Raw genomic sequence first — 17799 nt, 5'->3', positions numbered from 1 at the left:
CAAATGTATGGTGATAATTGGAAAGTAGACTTTTGGTGGTAAGCACGCAGCAAATGTTGAATTATGTTGTACACCTGAAATTTTGATAATGTTATTAAGCAACATTACCTCAGTTTTAAAAAATAGAGTTTTTTGTGCACAATATTTTTGAAAAAGTATTTTTGGTTATTGCTTTCTACTATTACAGTATCAATAATAGCAAATGTTCTGAAATTGTCTATTATAGTACTAGTGGGTATTAATAGTACAAATTAACCATACGTTTTGTAAAATGCTATTTTAATTATATAGAAGAATTTGTCATTTGCTTTTGGCTCCATTTAAGTGTAAACTTAATGATCACACCTGAGAATCGGATTTTTCTAGACCACTTTTTGTTTTATGTCCCTATTCTTTATAAGGAATAGACATACATGTCTGAATATAGAATATGTCCCTATTCTTTATAAGGAATAGACATACAAGAAGAAGTATTGCACACTGGTTGAATATTTGAGCTCTGAATTCAGATTGCCTCCAGCTGGCTCGGTGTGACAAGTTACTGCAACTATGTTAACTTTGCCTCATTTAGAAAATTAAGATAGTAATAATAGCCACCTTATAGAATTGTGAGAATTAACTGAGGTAAAATGTATAAAATATTTGGAAATCTTCTTAGTAAATGTTATTACTATTAAAATTGTTCAGTAACTTCTATGTTCAATAAGTATTCATTTTAAATTAACATTAGTAAATCATAGGATTAATTTAACATATGGGATATACTTTTATCTTTATATCACAGATAATTTTGTCTCTAATCATTATTTTTGTTTTAGGTCACTTTTCACATCGAACCATATAAAAATCGAGATGATCAAAACATGTACAAAAATGTGAAATATATTATAGACAAGTGAGTTTCTTCTGTGTTTATAATTACTGGTTTATGATCCAGTGATAATTATTGTTATAGGAAAAGTACATTTGAATTATATTTGAGAGATTTAAAGGATTTGTGGTCTGACATTAAAATTAATTTAAACTAACTTTTAATGAATATTACAATCATTTTGAAGGACATTGCTCTTTATTTTATGTTTATTAGGCTATTCATGATTTCTGTCATACTGACATTTTCAATGCATATTCTTTAAATCTTATGAGTATAGAGTTTTGGCTTTTTAAAAGAAGGTTCAGATTATGAAATGTGAACTGCTTTTACAGCAATGGACCTACATCTAATATTTTCATTTATATTTAGTCTGATTATGGGGAACTTATTAATACAGATTTATTTTGTTCAAGGATCTTACTGATAATAGTCTGTGTTAGATACCATCCTCTTAGAAGAAATTTGTCAGCAACAGTGGGCCATTTATCACTGATACAAAAAAGTAATTTATATATTCATGATGTTAGTCAACATTTGTAAACCTCAATATATGGTAATTAATTTCGTGTTTAGTAATACCTTAATGTATCCAGAATTTTATTTCCTAATGTATAAAATTAAAAATGCGCTTTTAATAATTACACTTATATAACTGACTCCCGAAAGGTGAACCATGTGCTTAAACCGTACTGATTAGCTTCATTTTCAGTACAAAGGAATTACTATGGCAAATGAGTTGTGAATATTCATTGCACTTTTACCTATGTTTGTATTCTAGATATGGAAATCATCCAGCCTTTTACAGGTACAAGACTCAGACCGGCAATGCTCTTCCTATGTTTTATGTCTATGATTCCTATATTACAAAGCCTGAACAATGGGCCAATCTGTTAACTATCTCAGGGTCTCGGAGCATTCGCAATTCTCCTTACGATGGATTGTTTATTGCACTTCTAGTAGAAGACAAACATAAATATGATATCCTTCAAAGTGGCTTTGATGGAATTTACACATATTTTGCCACAAATGGCTTTACTTATGGCTCATCATATGAGAACTGGGCTAAGCTAAAATTATTTTGTGATCACTTCAAACTAATATTTATCCCGAGTGTGGGCCCAGGATACATAGACACCAGCATCCGCCCATGGAACACTCAGAACACTCGGAACCGTGTCAATGGGAAGTATTACGAAACCGCTCTGAGTGCTGCACTCCAAGCCCATCCCAGTGTAATTTCTATCACCTCCTTTAACGAGTGGCATGAAGGAACTCAAATTGAAAAAGCTGTTCCCAAAAGAACCAGTAATACAGTCTACCTGGATTACCGGCCTCATAAACCAAGTCTTTATCTAGAGCTAACTCGCAAGTGGTCTGAAAAATACAGTAAGGAAAGAGCAACTTATGCATTAGATCACCAGCTGCCTATTTCTAATGCATTGATTAAAGTTTAATAATTACAGAAATCACCTAATTTCAACAAATGCCTTTTGTTTTTAGTTATGGAAAGAAAACTGTCAAAATCAGTATGCACTGTTACTATTAACTTTAATAAAAATAATTTGTACTTTTTTAAAGGTAGTAATGTTCTTATTGCCACCCTTCACAATGCTGCACTGAGAAGACATTCCTGTGTCATCATTTGCTAAATTTCTGATTGAAATCCTGCGTTCATTGCAATTTAATTTTTTATTTCACAATAGATAAATGCTTCTTACATAAAGAACTTAAAAGTACTTAGAACACAGTTAAGTTCTACTTGTATTCTGGGCCCAAAGAAATAGGACTGTATGTATATTTGGTATGTCTGTTGAAGAAAAAAGACCTAAAAGATAATGTACAGGTTTTATCTAAGTTTTCTTCAATGATTCAATCAATGTTACTGTATCGGTGTTTAGATTCTGGATAACTCGCTAGTAATAATTCTTAAAATTTAAAATCATTGACCTTAAACCTAGCTGTGAACCCTGTTGTGTGTAGGAAGTCCTGCCTTCTGCAGCTCGATACCTATCATTTGTGGTTTTTTGATTACCTATAGCATGCTATGTGTTTTGCATGTCTAATGTTTCTGCTTTACAATGTCGAATTCCAGATTTTAGAAGCTATAGAAAGTTCTTTTATAAAACTTAATGATTGTTTCTCAATTATTAAGAAAATATTGTTGTTTCACAATTATGAAGGTATAATGTCCACATTGTTAACCATTTTTAGAGTCAGTGTTTAACTTGTTATTCTATTATTCATGTTTTTCAATTTACTGTTAGAGACCACCTGTTAGATAAGAAAAAAGTTGATACTATTTTTGGATTGTCTTTTAATATTTTAAGCTATTTTTATGAAAAGTAATAGAGAACATTTGCTTAGCATTTTTTAGATTTTAGGGACATGAAAATTCCTTTATATGTTGTTTATTCCTAAAGTTTGACATTTGATTAAGTTTAATACTTAATGATACAAATAATATTTCATTTAAAAGACAGTAATTTTAAATTGTATATAATGGTATTCTAATAAAAACATACTTTTGTGTTTCCTATCAGGTTAAATACTTGTGATCAATTGTTTGTCATATTGTGACAAATTAATCACCTCTATGCTAAAAATGAATCTCTACTTTAAAAGCTAGAGAAAGAATAGATTTTATTATTATAGTTAGCTAGAACTATAGTAAAAAATATGTCATATGTTATACATGAATATTACTTCTTAGATATTTATTAAAGAAAGCAATAGGGTAATATTAAACAATAATGCATATAAATCTTCAGAATATAAAGACATTTTTACAGAAAGTAGCAGTGGAATTTATCATAAAATAGCTCATCAGACGATGAAATTTATTTTTAAGCAGTGATTTTGAAGTAAAATACTATTTTTGAAAAGGGGCATGATTAATGTTAAACTTAAATAAGTTAAGAATTTACCATTTCTCAGAGAATGATCAGGCCACAGGAAATAACTACAATAGTAATAATCTTTTTGCAGGAAATTACTAGAATAAAAACACTATACTAATATAACTAAACATCTTCATAGGAACACTCACACAGATATAACCTGTGGATTTTTTCTTCTTATATCCATTTAGCCACTATCTTAAGGATAAACTCTATATCATACCTTATAATATTTTATATGTACTATGTTTTTATTAAAGTTTAGGTGGAGATATACCTACTACAGAGGAATTTTTGTCATTGCTTATGTTGTATATTTGAACCCACTGTGACAGAAAATTAATTTTATGAAATAGTTCTAAGATGAAGGGAAAGTGTACAAAGACACGGTGAGCAAATCCTCAACCTGGATGCCGCTGCTTTCTATCCTGCTCCTATTGTAGACATACGTAATCTACTACAGCACAGTTTTTACCTCTGACCTTTGTTGTGGTTCCCAACATATTACCCAAACTAGCCAGTAGCAATCAGTCAGATTTCAAAGTAAAATAAAACAAAACAGATTCTGTCTTCATTGCAGAAAGTTATCGAGGGAAGAATGTTCTGAATCTGATCACATAACTGTTTACTAATTTATAATTATATGACTATCATGTTTCCTTTCTCCTGTTTTAAAAAAGTTATTAGAAGGAATTATCTCTAATAGTTTTGTTATTCTTAGAGAGCAATGCTTTCAAAATCTTCCTCGGGTATTCATTACAACTGCGTTTACCTTATGACTAGTAACACAAGTCATAGTGACCACAATAAGAGCAAAGCATTGATCATTATGACCACAATAAGAGCAAAGAATTGATTTTCTAATTTTAAAAACTATAGGTTTGAATTCAGTAAGCTAAAATAACTGTTAAAAGAGAAAGTGTAATATATATGCAATGCATGAATCATAGTGAATCCTTTTACAGTTCAATCAGTCCATCTGTTTTACATGAAGAAACCAAATCTCTCCTTCACTGCTCCTCTTAAGGACTAATATTGTCAAAAACTGCTGTTACTAATGTTTATATCAGTTGTATATTAACTTATTTCCATTTTAAGGGTATGTAACTAAAAGATGACTATTTCGTTATATGGATTAGCTAACTTTAGTAAAAGCATTCCTGAAATACATTGTGTCTTAGATATAAAAATCTATTCCTTTCTATTTATGAAATGTTTAATTTCTGATCAATACATGAAAAGTAATATTCAGTCACACTCTATATTTTCTCTGTTTGAGATATGCAGCATTAACAAAGTAGGTATCTTTAACTGTAAATACTTTCAAAATCTGAGTTTGTGATACACACACACAAATACAGTTGTTTTTCTTTTTTAATTTGAGAGATGTTTTCTTATTCTTTTTTTCTTTGGGCCTAATCAGATATTCGCTCTGACATCGTTTAGGAAGTCGATCTTCCCCTTAAACAGCAAAGGTAACAAGCAACTTGAAAACCTACTAAGTTCAGAACCTTGTGCTTTTTCAAACTGATGAGTTATTCATTTTAAACAAGATGACTGCTCTTAAATTCTATAGTGCCTACAGAAATAGTCCTTGAAAGTCTATATGTAAAATCTGAATTTAGTCAGCACTCTCCTGTCCCATAGTACAGAAGCCGTATACTTTATTTATGACCAGCAAAATTTTAGTTATTTTTACAAATTTATACAATTTCAAAATAAAAAAATTGATCTAACCACAAGCAAAAGCATCTTTTGGCTCAGATAGTCCTTTTCTAAAAACTATTCCAAATTAAATTTTATACTAGCATTATTATAATCCACATAATGCTTAAATGTTATTGCGTGCTTAATGTAAGGTTATATTTTTGAGAATTCAGATACTGCTTTGGCTTAATTATAGAGGTTCCATTCTTAGTCAAATCCAAAAAAAATCTAGTCATAGTGCTGTTATATTCCAGTGATTAATAAAGGGAGAAGCATTTTTCAATGTGATTAGCTTTGTTGTTGTTATATAGTTACTGTTCAATTTATGATAAGTTGAGACCTATTAAGCAAATAGTCATATATATAAAATGTACTAATGTCAAGCCATAGTGGCACTTTTTCTATTGGATGTTCTAGAATTAATTTCAAAGTATCTTAGATATTGAATTTCAAGTTTCTCAATTTATATAAAATTATAAATTTAAACATAAAGATAAAAAGCCTTTTGGAATCTACCCTATTTAAATAACTAATGACAAAACGATGTACCATGGTGATACAATTCTACGTAGAGTTCAACTTGTGGTATGTGATTCTATCATCTTTTTTTGTTTTTGACTTTTTGAAACAATAGGTTAAAAATCTGAACAAAGATCATTATAAACAACTCAAAGTGACGAAACATCAGCTACTCAATCACATTTAAAATAATTATGGTTATGCGTGAAAGTATTTAAGAATCAGTTTTACAAAAGACATTATCACCATGTTAATTTGATAATTGTGTCTAATGTAATGTGGACTTTACCCTGATCTTGAAAATATCAAATGCAAAAGAGAAAAATATTTAGAAGAAATTCAATTGTAATACATGGAGTAACTAGAAATCTGTGAACAGTCACCTAAGAGTAGCATGGCACAACTTGTTATTGTTTATATATGTTAAACGTATATTTATTGAATACTGCTGTTCTGTGTATCATTTATTAATTACTCAGACTTATATTAGTTACATGGCAGACTATTAAGCCATTAATATTAGACTAGAGCAATCTAATCTCTGACTACCTGTAAAAAGTCAACCACAAATTGGTTGCTATATTCTTGAAAATTTGCTAGTTACTATATTTAATTATAGTGCATTCTTGAAAATCATGCTCTTTTTAGATAATTTTTAAGAAAAATATTTAGTGACAATGATATGAACAGTAGCCAAGCTCAAAATCTGTTTTATTTTTCCTCATAAGAGTATTAAATGTTTGTAGCTAAAAATTTAATCCTCAAATAAAATATTCTGTTAATGCACATTATTTCCTCATTTCATTTTTTCGAGTCTATCTATTCTTAGAGTTTAGGTAATGTTTTCTCTTATTATAATGTGTATTGTGACTTTGCAAAAAGGATTTGAAGGTATTTTTCTACAAAAAATAATTACAAAATTAATATGTAATGAATTATGGAATTTTAAAAAGAATGTACATATAGCAGTAGCACAGCATGTCTGGTTGACGACACATTTAGTATTGAGCTCTGGGTAGCTAATGCAAGATACTATGTTATTGCCAGAAAAGCAGCACCTCCTTTCCTATATGAAGCACACTTTACTTTGTTGATACATTTTAAAATAAATTTATCAAAAAGGCATTATATCTAGGCTCAAAATGCAAAACCTACAGGAACCTATCAGGTGTTGTAAACAAACCTGCATCAGGTTGAAGACCCTAGAGATTCTAGAGCCTGAACAACTCTCACCTAAAAGTAGTTGCTAATCAGCTCCTGTTCGTGTTGCCTTTTGTAGTTATGGGTCACTAAAATGAGAATGTGTGTGTGTGTGAATTTTTCTAATTATAACATGGCAAATATTGCAAAGTTTTTAAAAAGATTTGCTGATTGGATCTATTTCACGGGTCACTGATTTGTGACCTCTGATAGGAAAAGAATGTAAAACTATTGTGAAAAATGTCCTCAACTTTTTTTGTAACACTCAAGGGGAATTCATATGACTAGTCATCGTGATGATTATTGGATAAATTCCAAGTATATAACAATAAAAAAGAAGTCAATGAAAGTTAATCCGTGAGGGCTCTGATGTGATAGCCTTCCTCAGGTCGATGCAAGATCAGAAATTAAAGCACCCAAAAAAATGAGTTAGGTGCATATCTCTTAGCCAATCTTCTCTGTTATTCCTCCTAATTTAGCTTTTGAATAGCTAATTTGAATTTCTTTATATTTACTAAGAGGGATCTGGAATGTTTTCATTCTGTTGCTTATTAGATTTGGATCCACGTTTGAAGCTTGCCAGGTAGGCAGAAAAAGTAATACGTAACTTGGTTTAATTCTAGCCCCCACTTAGGCAGCAAAAGGGGAAAAAGTAGGTTGCATGTCTGCCATTCAACCTTTCTGTCTTACTCTGAATTTACGTATTTTTCTTACCTGATTTATTTCAAAAAGCATACTAGTGATTTGTTAGAATACACAACGTGGCAATATAGTCTCAGATAAAAATAGAGCAAGAATAGGAATACACTTGATTCCTATTTATTGAGCCCAGCATAAAATGCAAACTAATATTATGGTAAATACTCTGCTATCCCAGTGGTAACAAATTTAACAAGCTTTTGAGTAGCCAATATGAAAAAGGACATCTAATCTACATATTGTGTAGTGTCCATAGTGTAAAATACAAATACATTTCTCAAGAAAAGTGTAGGCCTTGGTATTAAGAGATGAATTCCTTCTGGGGAGTCTCATAAAGAGGATACTATAACCCAATGAACAATATCAGCACCTTCCCTGTAACGCATCGAGACCAAATTTCATATCCATCCCAAAGAGTGGAGGTTCCATGTATTTATCCTGCAAGCAGCTCTCCCACAGTTTTTGAGGGTATTCGTTAATTATATCTTGAATTTCTGCCAGAGCATGTAGTGGGAAAGGGGATATACACATGACTACGATACTAGCTTCTGCTCTCAAGATAGAGTTTTTTTTTTAACTAATAAAGCATTATGTTTTAGGTGATGCATTTTACATATTTTTATTCCTTATGTCTGTCTAATTGGCTACCATGACAGAACCTTTCTCATAAATAATTGAAAAAATGAAAATCAATTGAGTCAAATATATATTAATTCCAGAAGGTAGAATAAGATTAGGTACTTAACTCAGAATTTTACCATGTTTTCCCGAAAATAAGACCTAGTCAGACAATCTGCTCTAATGCATCTTTTTGGAGCAAAAATTAATGTAAGACCCAGTCTTATTTTACTATACTGAAAGACTGGGTCTTATATAATATAATAATAATATAATACTGGGCCTTATATCACTTTTTGCTCCAAAAGACATAAGAGCTGATTGGTTAGGTCTTATTTTTGGGGAAACAGGGTATGTCGGGAAGGGGCTTACAGTTGCTGAATTGGTAGTCTATTAACCATAGTTCATCATTAACAAAAAAGAAACCAAAATGTTTATTAATAAATAATCTGCTCAGTTTCCATATCTTTAAAATGAGAGGATTGGGCTGCATGTTGGCTAAAAGTGCTATTTAGCACTAAAACTATTTTTATGTCAATGTTATCGATAGCATCAAAACCAAGAAAAATTAAAAACTCTGAATTTCTATAATAAAGATATAAAAACTCTGAATTTCTATAATAAAGATATAAGAATGGTCAGGGAAAAAGTAGTAATTTTATAAAATACAAATCTTGAATTTGTCACCCAGTCTGAATTTTATTATTCTAATCTTTGCCTTTCAAATAACATTGTGGATATTAAATACGTTAATACAAATAAAGTGCCTAAAACAGTCCTGAGACATGGTAATGTTCAATAAATGTTGGCCATTACTGTCGTTTTTATACTCAAATTGGGAGCAATCCAAATGTCCTTGAGTGAGTGAAAGAATAAATGAACTCTGGTACATTCGTACAATAGAATATTGCTCAGCAGTAAAAAGTAATGAAACACTAATACATGCAACCACATGGATGAATCTCAAATGCATTTTGTTAAGTGAAAGAAGCCTCCAAGGATTATCTACTTTATGATTCTATTTGTATGACTCTGGAAAAGGCAGAACTCTACAGACAATATAGTGGTCCAAGCTTTAGGAGTTGGGGCTGGGTTGGTTACAAAGGAGCAGCACAAGATAATTTGGGGGGCGGGGAAGGAACTACTTTGTATCCTAATTGAAGTAGTGACTACTGGACTCTACTTTGCCCAATTCACAGCTGTATACCCCCCAACACACAAAAAATACGAATTTTCTGTATAGTACTATTTTTTAAAACCTACAGTGTGGTACTACCACACACTCATACAAATGGCTAAAATCAAAGACTAACAATGCCAGTTCTTAAACATTTCCTGTGTAAAATATTTCACTTTTCAAAAACGGTTTGGCAATTTCTTGGAAAGTTAAGCACATCTTTACTATATGAACAACAATTCCACCTCCACTAGTAGAATTTCTCTCATCTTCCCTCCTTATTCTCTCTTCCCTATCTCAATTCATGTCATTCATGCCACACAGCCAGAAACCTGGGGTCATTCTTTGCCTTGTCTCACTCATGCCCTACATCCCATCAAGCATTAAGTACTGGTTCCTTTTTCCCCTAGATATCTCCTAAAGATTCATACTATTCTCTATCTGTACTACCTGACCATATCCAGGACATAATTATTTTTTATTTGGCCTATTATATCTTCTCAACTAGTTTGTATACCTATAGTATTGACTATTTCAAATCATTATCTAGACTCAGAGTCAAGGTCATTCTCTTGCTTCAAATCCTTTAAGTGACTCCTAATTGCCTAAAGAATAAAGCACAAACTTCTTCACAACATGTCCCATTACTGTTCTAGGCCTGCGGTGATAGCCTCATCGCCTAGTTCTTTATTTTTTTCTTAAAGTTTCTGCTACAATAATATTTTACTTAAGAAGGATCACCAAATAACTTGTTATTTCATAACCCTGTGAAGATCTTTTTTATTTATTTTTATTTTTTGGTGATGTATTTTCCATTGTTCCTCACTTTGTTTCCTTTTACTGCAAAGATAAGAGTTGGACAGAAAAATAGAGGAAGGGAAATATTTCTAACAAGTATCTAATGTGTATCAAACACTGTATTAAGTGTTGTACATGTTATTTTATGTAATATGCATCCAACATTCTGAAGTAGCTTTTGTTTGTTATACAGTTAAGGAAACTATAGTATGGAAGTTTCCAATGTCCCACAGCTGAGTAGAGATGTACCTGAACAAACTGTCATTTAACTACAGGGTCAACTTATCTAGGCATATTTCCTTACACCCCACACTGTCCCTACACTCAAAGGTTAGGCACTCAGAATACTTTTCTATCACTTACTGTTAGGTTGGTGCAAAAGTAATTGCAGTTTAAAAGGTTAAAAATAATTGCAAACACCGCAACTACTTTTGCACCAACTTAATACTTTGTGTTGGGATAAGTTTTTATAAGCACCTGGAGTGTAAGGAATATCTTTGTTTACACTTTTTTAAAGAATATAAAATATACATAGAAAAGAACCTAATAGATATACATAAGTTGTTCCAAAAAATGCCATGGACACAACACTAAATTTAATGAAATATAGCATTTCCTGTAGCTTTGAAGTCTAGCCCCAATTAGTGAGTGTGTCTTTTGTATCTTTACATTTCCAGTGCCTGGCACATGGTAGGTGCAAATTAAATGCTTATTGAACTGATGATACATTCATGTGAAGAGTTGCATATACAAAACACTGTGTTACACAGAAGTTCATGAACATTTCTAGATGTTATTCTATTCCTCTCGGGCTACTTGAAAGAAGATTGAAATTTGTTCAATGATTTTGATGGTTGTAGCTAAATAATATTGGCATATATACATGCACATATATATGTAATTTCCTTTTATCTTTATTAACTAAAACATTAAAAATAAAATTGTAGTTCTATTTCATAAGGTTTTTTTTTTTTTAACTTTTATTTATTTTAATTGTGTTTTTCCAGTATCCATCAGCTCCAAACAAGCCGAGTAGTTGTTTCAATCTAGTAGTTGTTTCATGGGCGCAGTTTACACTGGCCTATGTGGGGATTGAGCTGTGTTAAGAGCATTGCGCTCTAACCAACTGAGCTAATGGGCCACCCATTTTTTTTTTTTTTTAATGAGCCCTTTACACAAAGTCAATTTCAGGCAAGTTCTATAAAGCAAACAAGCAAACAAACAAAAAACTTTATGGCTAACTAAAAGTAAGTATATTGGTGTTGATTTAACATATTAGTGGCAGAAATTCTAGAAGTGTCCCAGTTGAACAGACTTTTAATCAGTCATTTACTCTAATAAGTACAATGTTTGAGATAGTCATAGCTCCTGAAGTATTTGCATAATCTCCGTGCTCTTTCCATTAAATGTTTTGCTAAATTTAATACTGCTATTAAAACAAAACATGCATCAGAAATTTTTAAAATGTAAATATTGACATGCTTTTCAAGTAATATTAAGATTTAGAAAATGTGTTGAATATTAACCTCATTTCTCCATTATTCATAATTCCTCAGAGATCAATAAATCTTTAAAAAGATAGTAGAATCGATTATTTCTTACTATTTATGACAAAAACCTCACAAGTACCATTCAGAATATTTAGTAATTGATTAAAGTATGAGGACTAGGTTGGATAGCTAGTTATCTTAGGAAACCACATGCTGGAGAAGCCCTACAAATCTTAAAGAGATTGTTTAGAGTCAAAAGGTACACTCATTCTCGGATATAGTTCATTCTTTTTCCCATTTTCTCAAACCTCCACTTCCTTCTCCTCTGTCTAAACAATGCATAATCTTGCTTCCTACTTAATTAAGAAAGTAGAAGCAAATGAAGACGATGCCCATTGAGCCCTCATGTGATCTCCACCCCTAGAGTGTGGGCAGGATTATAATTTACTTCTAGTAGAGTATGGCAAGTTAATGGGTTATCATTCCTGAGATTTTTATATGGCAAAGATGAAGGGGTTTTGACATAATAATTGAGATCCCTAATCAGTTGACTAAGTTAATCAAAAGGTAGTTAATCCTCAGTGGACTGACCTAATAAGGTGAGCCCCTTAAAAGAGGTTCAGAGATTAGAGACAAGACATTAGAGATCCTCTCATACTGACCTGAAGGAGGAAGCCACCATAGGAGTTTACAGCTTCAAGAAAATGAATTCCCCCAACTGTGTGAGCTGGGAAATGACCCTTGACACCTTTATTACAACCCTGTGAGACCCTGAGCAGACTTGAGTTAAGCCATGGCAGGTATCGTGACTCATGGAAACTGAGATAATAAAATATATGTTATTTTAAGCTGCTAACTTTGTGATAATTTGTTACATAGCAATAGAAAAGTAATACACAATCAAAAGAAAATGTACGTAAGCCACCATAGTAAGCCACCATATGTATTCTTTTGAATGTATCACCTGTGTTCCTAAGCTCTCAGCCCTTCTTTTAACTATGAATAAACTGTCCTTATTTTCATCTGAGGCCAGTCTCTCCCTCTGGGTTCTAAATCCAATTTCCTCTTGTCTGCTCAAAGGCATAACTCTGACAATAGTTCTCACTCCCACATCATCAAATCTCCCCTTTTCTAGTGAATCATTCCCATCAGCAAACAGGATGTTTTCTTCTAACTTCGAAAAAACATGTTCTCTCTCTGGTATTCTTTCAAAAAAATAACCCCAGTCTAGACATGAGAAAAAAATCATCAGACAAACTCAAATTGAGAGGCATTCTGCAAAATACCTAACCAGTACTCCACAAAAATGTCAAGGTCATGAAACAAGGAAACACTGAGAAACTGTCATAGACAAGAAGAGACAAAGGAGTCATAATAACTAAATGCAAATGGTATCTGGGACTGTATCCTGGAATAGTAAAAGGGCAGTAAGAGAACAACTGCTGAAAGCTGAAGTCTAATGAACGCAACTGATGTTAAGTTAGCTCCATATGGCACTGAATATTTCTTAATCTGACTCGAGCTCCCATTCTTTCCTGCAGACTCTAAAATAAACCATTATCCCAACACCCTGGTGCTCAAGTTCTTGTGTAATCTCTTCCCTTTGAGTGTGGGTGATTTGCTTCTAACCAACAGTATAGGTGACTAGATGTCACATCTCGGATTATGACATATAAGACTGTAATGTCTGTTTTGTTAGAAGACTCTTCCTTGCTGGTTTTGATGAAGCAAGCAGCCTTATTTGAAAGGTCTACATGACAGAAAACAGAGCGGCCAGCCAATAGCCAGCCAGTAACTAGGATCCTCAGTCCACCAGTCTGCAAGTACCTGAATCCTGCCAACAACCCCAAGTTTGGAAGAGAATCCTTCCCTCGTCACGGCTTGAAACATAGCTTTGGCCGGCACCTTGATAATAGCGTTTCAGAAGACCAGACTCACTGTGCTTAGACTCCTGACCTCAAGAAATTGGGAGATGAAAACGTTGCATTGTTTTAAGCTGCTAAATTTGTGATATTATTGTTACCCAGCAACACGCAACTCATATACCCCTGAGTTCCCCAAACTCTTTGTCTGTGCCCTCCAGAATTCACTGGTGAAATAGAGGCTATCAGAACAGAGCCCCTACTTTCATCAGCAAGTATTCCTATCTTAGTTATTCAACTGTCTGTCCTGGTACAGTGTATGAACTTTCCATGCTCCTAAGGCCATCTTCTGAATTGTGCATTTGATCCAATTTCCTCTCTCCATCCCAAAGACTTTGCTCCTAGAATCATTTCTTCCCTCAACATCATCAAATATCCCCTATCTATTGGATAGTTCTCATTTGCATAAAGCATGTATAATATGCCCATTATAAAACAACAAGAAAACCTTCCTTTGACTTTATCCCCCACCAGATACATCCCTCAGTTCCTTTACATAGAAAATATGTCAGGAGAGTAGTTTGTACTCTATTTCTCCTGCTGTTCTCTTGGATCCAATTAGTCTGTTTCTCCTACCACTGCACTAAAAGTGCTCTTATTAGAGTCCCTAATGACCTACGAATTGCTAAATTTAAAAGGTAATTCTCAGTCTCCATTTTATTCAGACTCTCAGCAGTGACACAGCTGATCACTTCCTCCTTCCTGAAGTACTAGCTTCCCTTAGTTTTGGTGACATTGCCCACTTCCAGTTTTCCTTCTAACACTGACTGCTCCTTTTCAGTCCGCTGTGCTGCATTTTCCTGCCGTTCTTAACCAGTTTACAATGCTTTACAGTTTACAAAGATTACAATGATCTGGGCTCTATCCTTGTACCTTTTTCTCTTCCCTATCCACATTCCCTTCCTAGGCAATCTTGTTTAGTTGCATGGCGTTTAATCTCGTAGATATGCGTATAACTTCCAAACTGTATTTATAGCCCGAGTTTGTCATCTGAACTCTAGGGTTGTATATGTAACCTGCATTTGGATTTCTAATAAATAACTCAAATTTCCCTTTTTCAAAATTGAAATCTTAATTTCCTGCATCCCACAAACATTTGCTTTCCCACAAACATTTGCTTTCCCACAAACGTGGCATCCGCATACTTTTTGTTCCTCATTCCAAAATCTTTGGAATCAATCTTGATTCCAGTCTTTATTTCATGTCCAACATGCATTCTTTTGTTGAGAATCTACCAGTTATAACTTCAAAATGTGTTCTCAATATGAACCTTTCTCAGTCCATTCACTAGGACCACTTTGATTCTCACCACCATCTTTCTTCCCTGGCTGTAGCTTCTCAATTTGTTTCTATTTTTTTAGACACATACCCTCCTTTTAGTAGCTGAATGATTCTTTTTAATATGTTAAGTGACATCGTGATATTTCATTTCTTAAAAACGTCCAATGATCCTTCAACACTAAGAATAAAACCCGAAGTATTTCAGGAGGCAGCTAAGCCTCCTAATCAAGCCCTTGCTTCTGCTCTGTCCTTGTTTCCTCCATTGTTTCCTTGCTCACACGTCCCCTCTCCCCCCTCAGCCACACAGACCTCTCTGCTGTCTATAGAGCACTCTCGGCAGGTGTGTTCATCAGGTTCCTTTTCCTTTTCCCTTTCTGGAATGATCTTCAAGATATTTACAAGGCTCACTGCACCCTCGTTTTATTTATGTCTCCGCCTAAAAGTCTCAAAATTCCCTCCTTACTATTTAAAATGGCAGACACATTACTCTCTATTCCCTTGCACTACACCACTTTTCTTCATTTTACCGGAAGACAACATTACAGAGTTTTAAGGCCTGCCATCCCTCTGGAATGCACGCTCCGTGTCCCGGCGGGTCCTTTGTGTACTCCCTGCTGCACCACATTGCAGACAAGTCCGTAGGGGTCGGTGAATCGTGAGCAGAACAGAAAATCATGAAAATGGAAATAGCAGAATATCACAACTTGAGGTACAAAAAAAGACAGCTTTCCTTTAAAATGTTTTATGTCTTGATGAAGAATGTGCTGTTACGCTATAGATTCAGCACCCACGTCCTAGAAGGCATTTGTAGGTGTTTAAGTGCTGTTGATGACCTTACCACATTTCTGATAGGCTCGTTCTTTTTTCATCTTGGAAATAGGGGATGTTGTCTCCATTATTCTTGTCCCTGACCACCATCGTTCACATAAAATAACCCTTATTTTTAACCCAGTAAACTATCATAGTGGTAATTATCCGAGCTTTTAAGAAATTTTCATCAACAGATCCTTTCCTGCTCCAAGACTCATTGAAGAAAAATAATTAGTTAGGACATTTTGTCAGATTCATTACCTAATCAGTAAACCTCTAGTTAGCTTTCATCTTTCCCAGATGGTAAAACATTAAAAAGTTCTTTCAAAAATTTTTAAAGACGTTTTCTTTGTTCTAATTAGCAATACCTCCTACCTCCTTACAACTTACTTTTTAAATGTGCCAACGTATTCCTGTTTTTGAGACTGTCACAAACCTTCTGCTTTTTCTCTTTTTCATTACAAATTTTACAAAAGAATCCTACTCACTTATTGTGAATCTTTATTTGTTTAACATACTTCTCCCACACCTGCCCATCGTCTACATTTTTAACACATTTGTCATTCAGTGCCTGACAATGGTATTACGTTTCCACAGAGATGAGTCTATGCCAGCTTTTATAAACCAATTGTGCATAATCACAAAATTGTCTCTTCAAAGTACTTTTCCTTTTAAATGGCTTTCTCAATTTTCCACTAAAAATGAAGATGGAGAGTCTCTTACAGAAAATGCTTCATTTTCAATGTGCTAGGACCTTTGACAATATAAACTTGAATGCACTTTTGGTAAACTATATACATACAACGAATATAAATTTGGGATGAGGTTTTAAATATGTAGAAAACAATCACTCTCTGCCTTCAAATTAGCATTTTTTTCCCATTACTCCATTCCTCTTCCCCATTTAGAATGTGTAGTACTGTGCTTCTTGCATTTGAGATTAAAATCTGGTTCTAAGAGTTTTTCTTAAAACTGCAAGTAGTTTCCATGGAAACACAGCATGGTTTCTTAAATGTCAGCTTTCTCAAACTAGCACTTGCAGTTTAGGAAGAATCATTTATTGAAGTGTGACAATCTCTTCCACCTCTTTGAAGTAAGTATGGAGTATCTGAACAAGAAGAGAGATAATCATGGGCAAACGATATAGTTAAGTAGTATTTCCACACCTAAAAATACGAGTTAAAACTCCATCAATTAAAAAATTGGTGTTTTAAGAGAGAATGGTTACCTTTCTGCATACTAATGAAAAAGCAGTGACAGAGAAACAAGCACAGGAAGTACATTGATTTTCTTTTCCATGAAATACATTAGAACAGCTCTGACCTCCAGCCTCTTCCACTGCTCTCAAGTCTACTTCACAAAACCGAGGGGTTACTTCACATAGCGTAGCCTCCTACCCCCACTGAGGGCTCCTGGGCTTGGAAAAGGAATGGGTTACAATGTGGAAACTGGGCATTGACCAAGTAGAGAGAAAGTGGGTAACTGGGCCTGTGGACAGCACCCACTAAGCAGGCCCCTGTAAGAGATGAGCTGTGCCTGGGCTCCTGCTTTCCCCCGCACAATGCCACAGGGATGAAGATCCAACACATGGATCCATGTACACGGAGTTCCTTCCATGAGCACAGCCAGGTGCTCCCCACTGGGGCCCCAAACCATGGAGTGAGCCTCGCCTCACCACCTGGTGACTGTACTATTGTCTCAGACAAATCAGTCCCAATCCTTGCGAGTTCACACCTCCAACACGTCCTCACCACAGTGTCCTGGGAGGACAGGAGGAAATCAGTGGTCCCCCTAATGTGGGCACGGC

The 17799-nt window shown here is 33.9% G+C and overlaps 1 protein-coding gene across 1 annotated transcript; it reads left to right on the top strand.

Moving 5' to 3' along the window:
* The first annotated feature begins 822 nt into the window (after window positions 1-822).
* MANEA (mannosidase endo-alpha) lies at window positions 823-6784 on the top strand. Its single transcript, XM_081036286.1, has 2 exons — window positions 823-895; window positions 1653-6784. The coding sequence occupies exons 1-2, from the start codon at window positions 864-866 to the stop codon at window positions 2326-2328; spliced, it is 708 nt and encodes a 235-aa protein (XP_080892412.1). The 5' UTR covers window positions 823-863; the 3' UTR covers window positions 2329-6784.
* Window positions 6785-17799: the final 11015 nt, after the last annotated feature.

The sequence above is a fragment of the Rhinolophus hipposideros genome, assembly GCF_964194185.1.
Source record: "Rhinolophus hipposideros genome assembly, chromosome: 3".
NCBI lineage: Eukaryota > Metazoa > Chordata > Mammalia > Chiroptera > Rhinolophidae > Rhinolophus > Rhinolophus hipposideros.
Note: the sequence above shows the minus strand (reverse complement) of the source record. Positions and strands in the feature narration are given on the sequence as shown.

Excerpts from the sequence above, each read along its gene's own strand:
- MANEA (XM_081036286.1), top strand. The coding sequence starts at position 864 with ATGTACAAAAATGTGAAATATATTATAGACAA. Across the intron at positions 896-1,652 it reads GTGAAATATATTATAGACAA|ATATGGAAATCATCCAGCCT; the intron begins GTGAGTTTCTTC and ends TTTGTATTCTAG.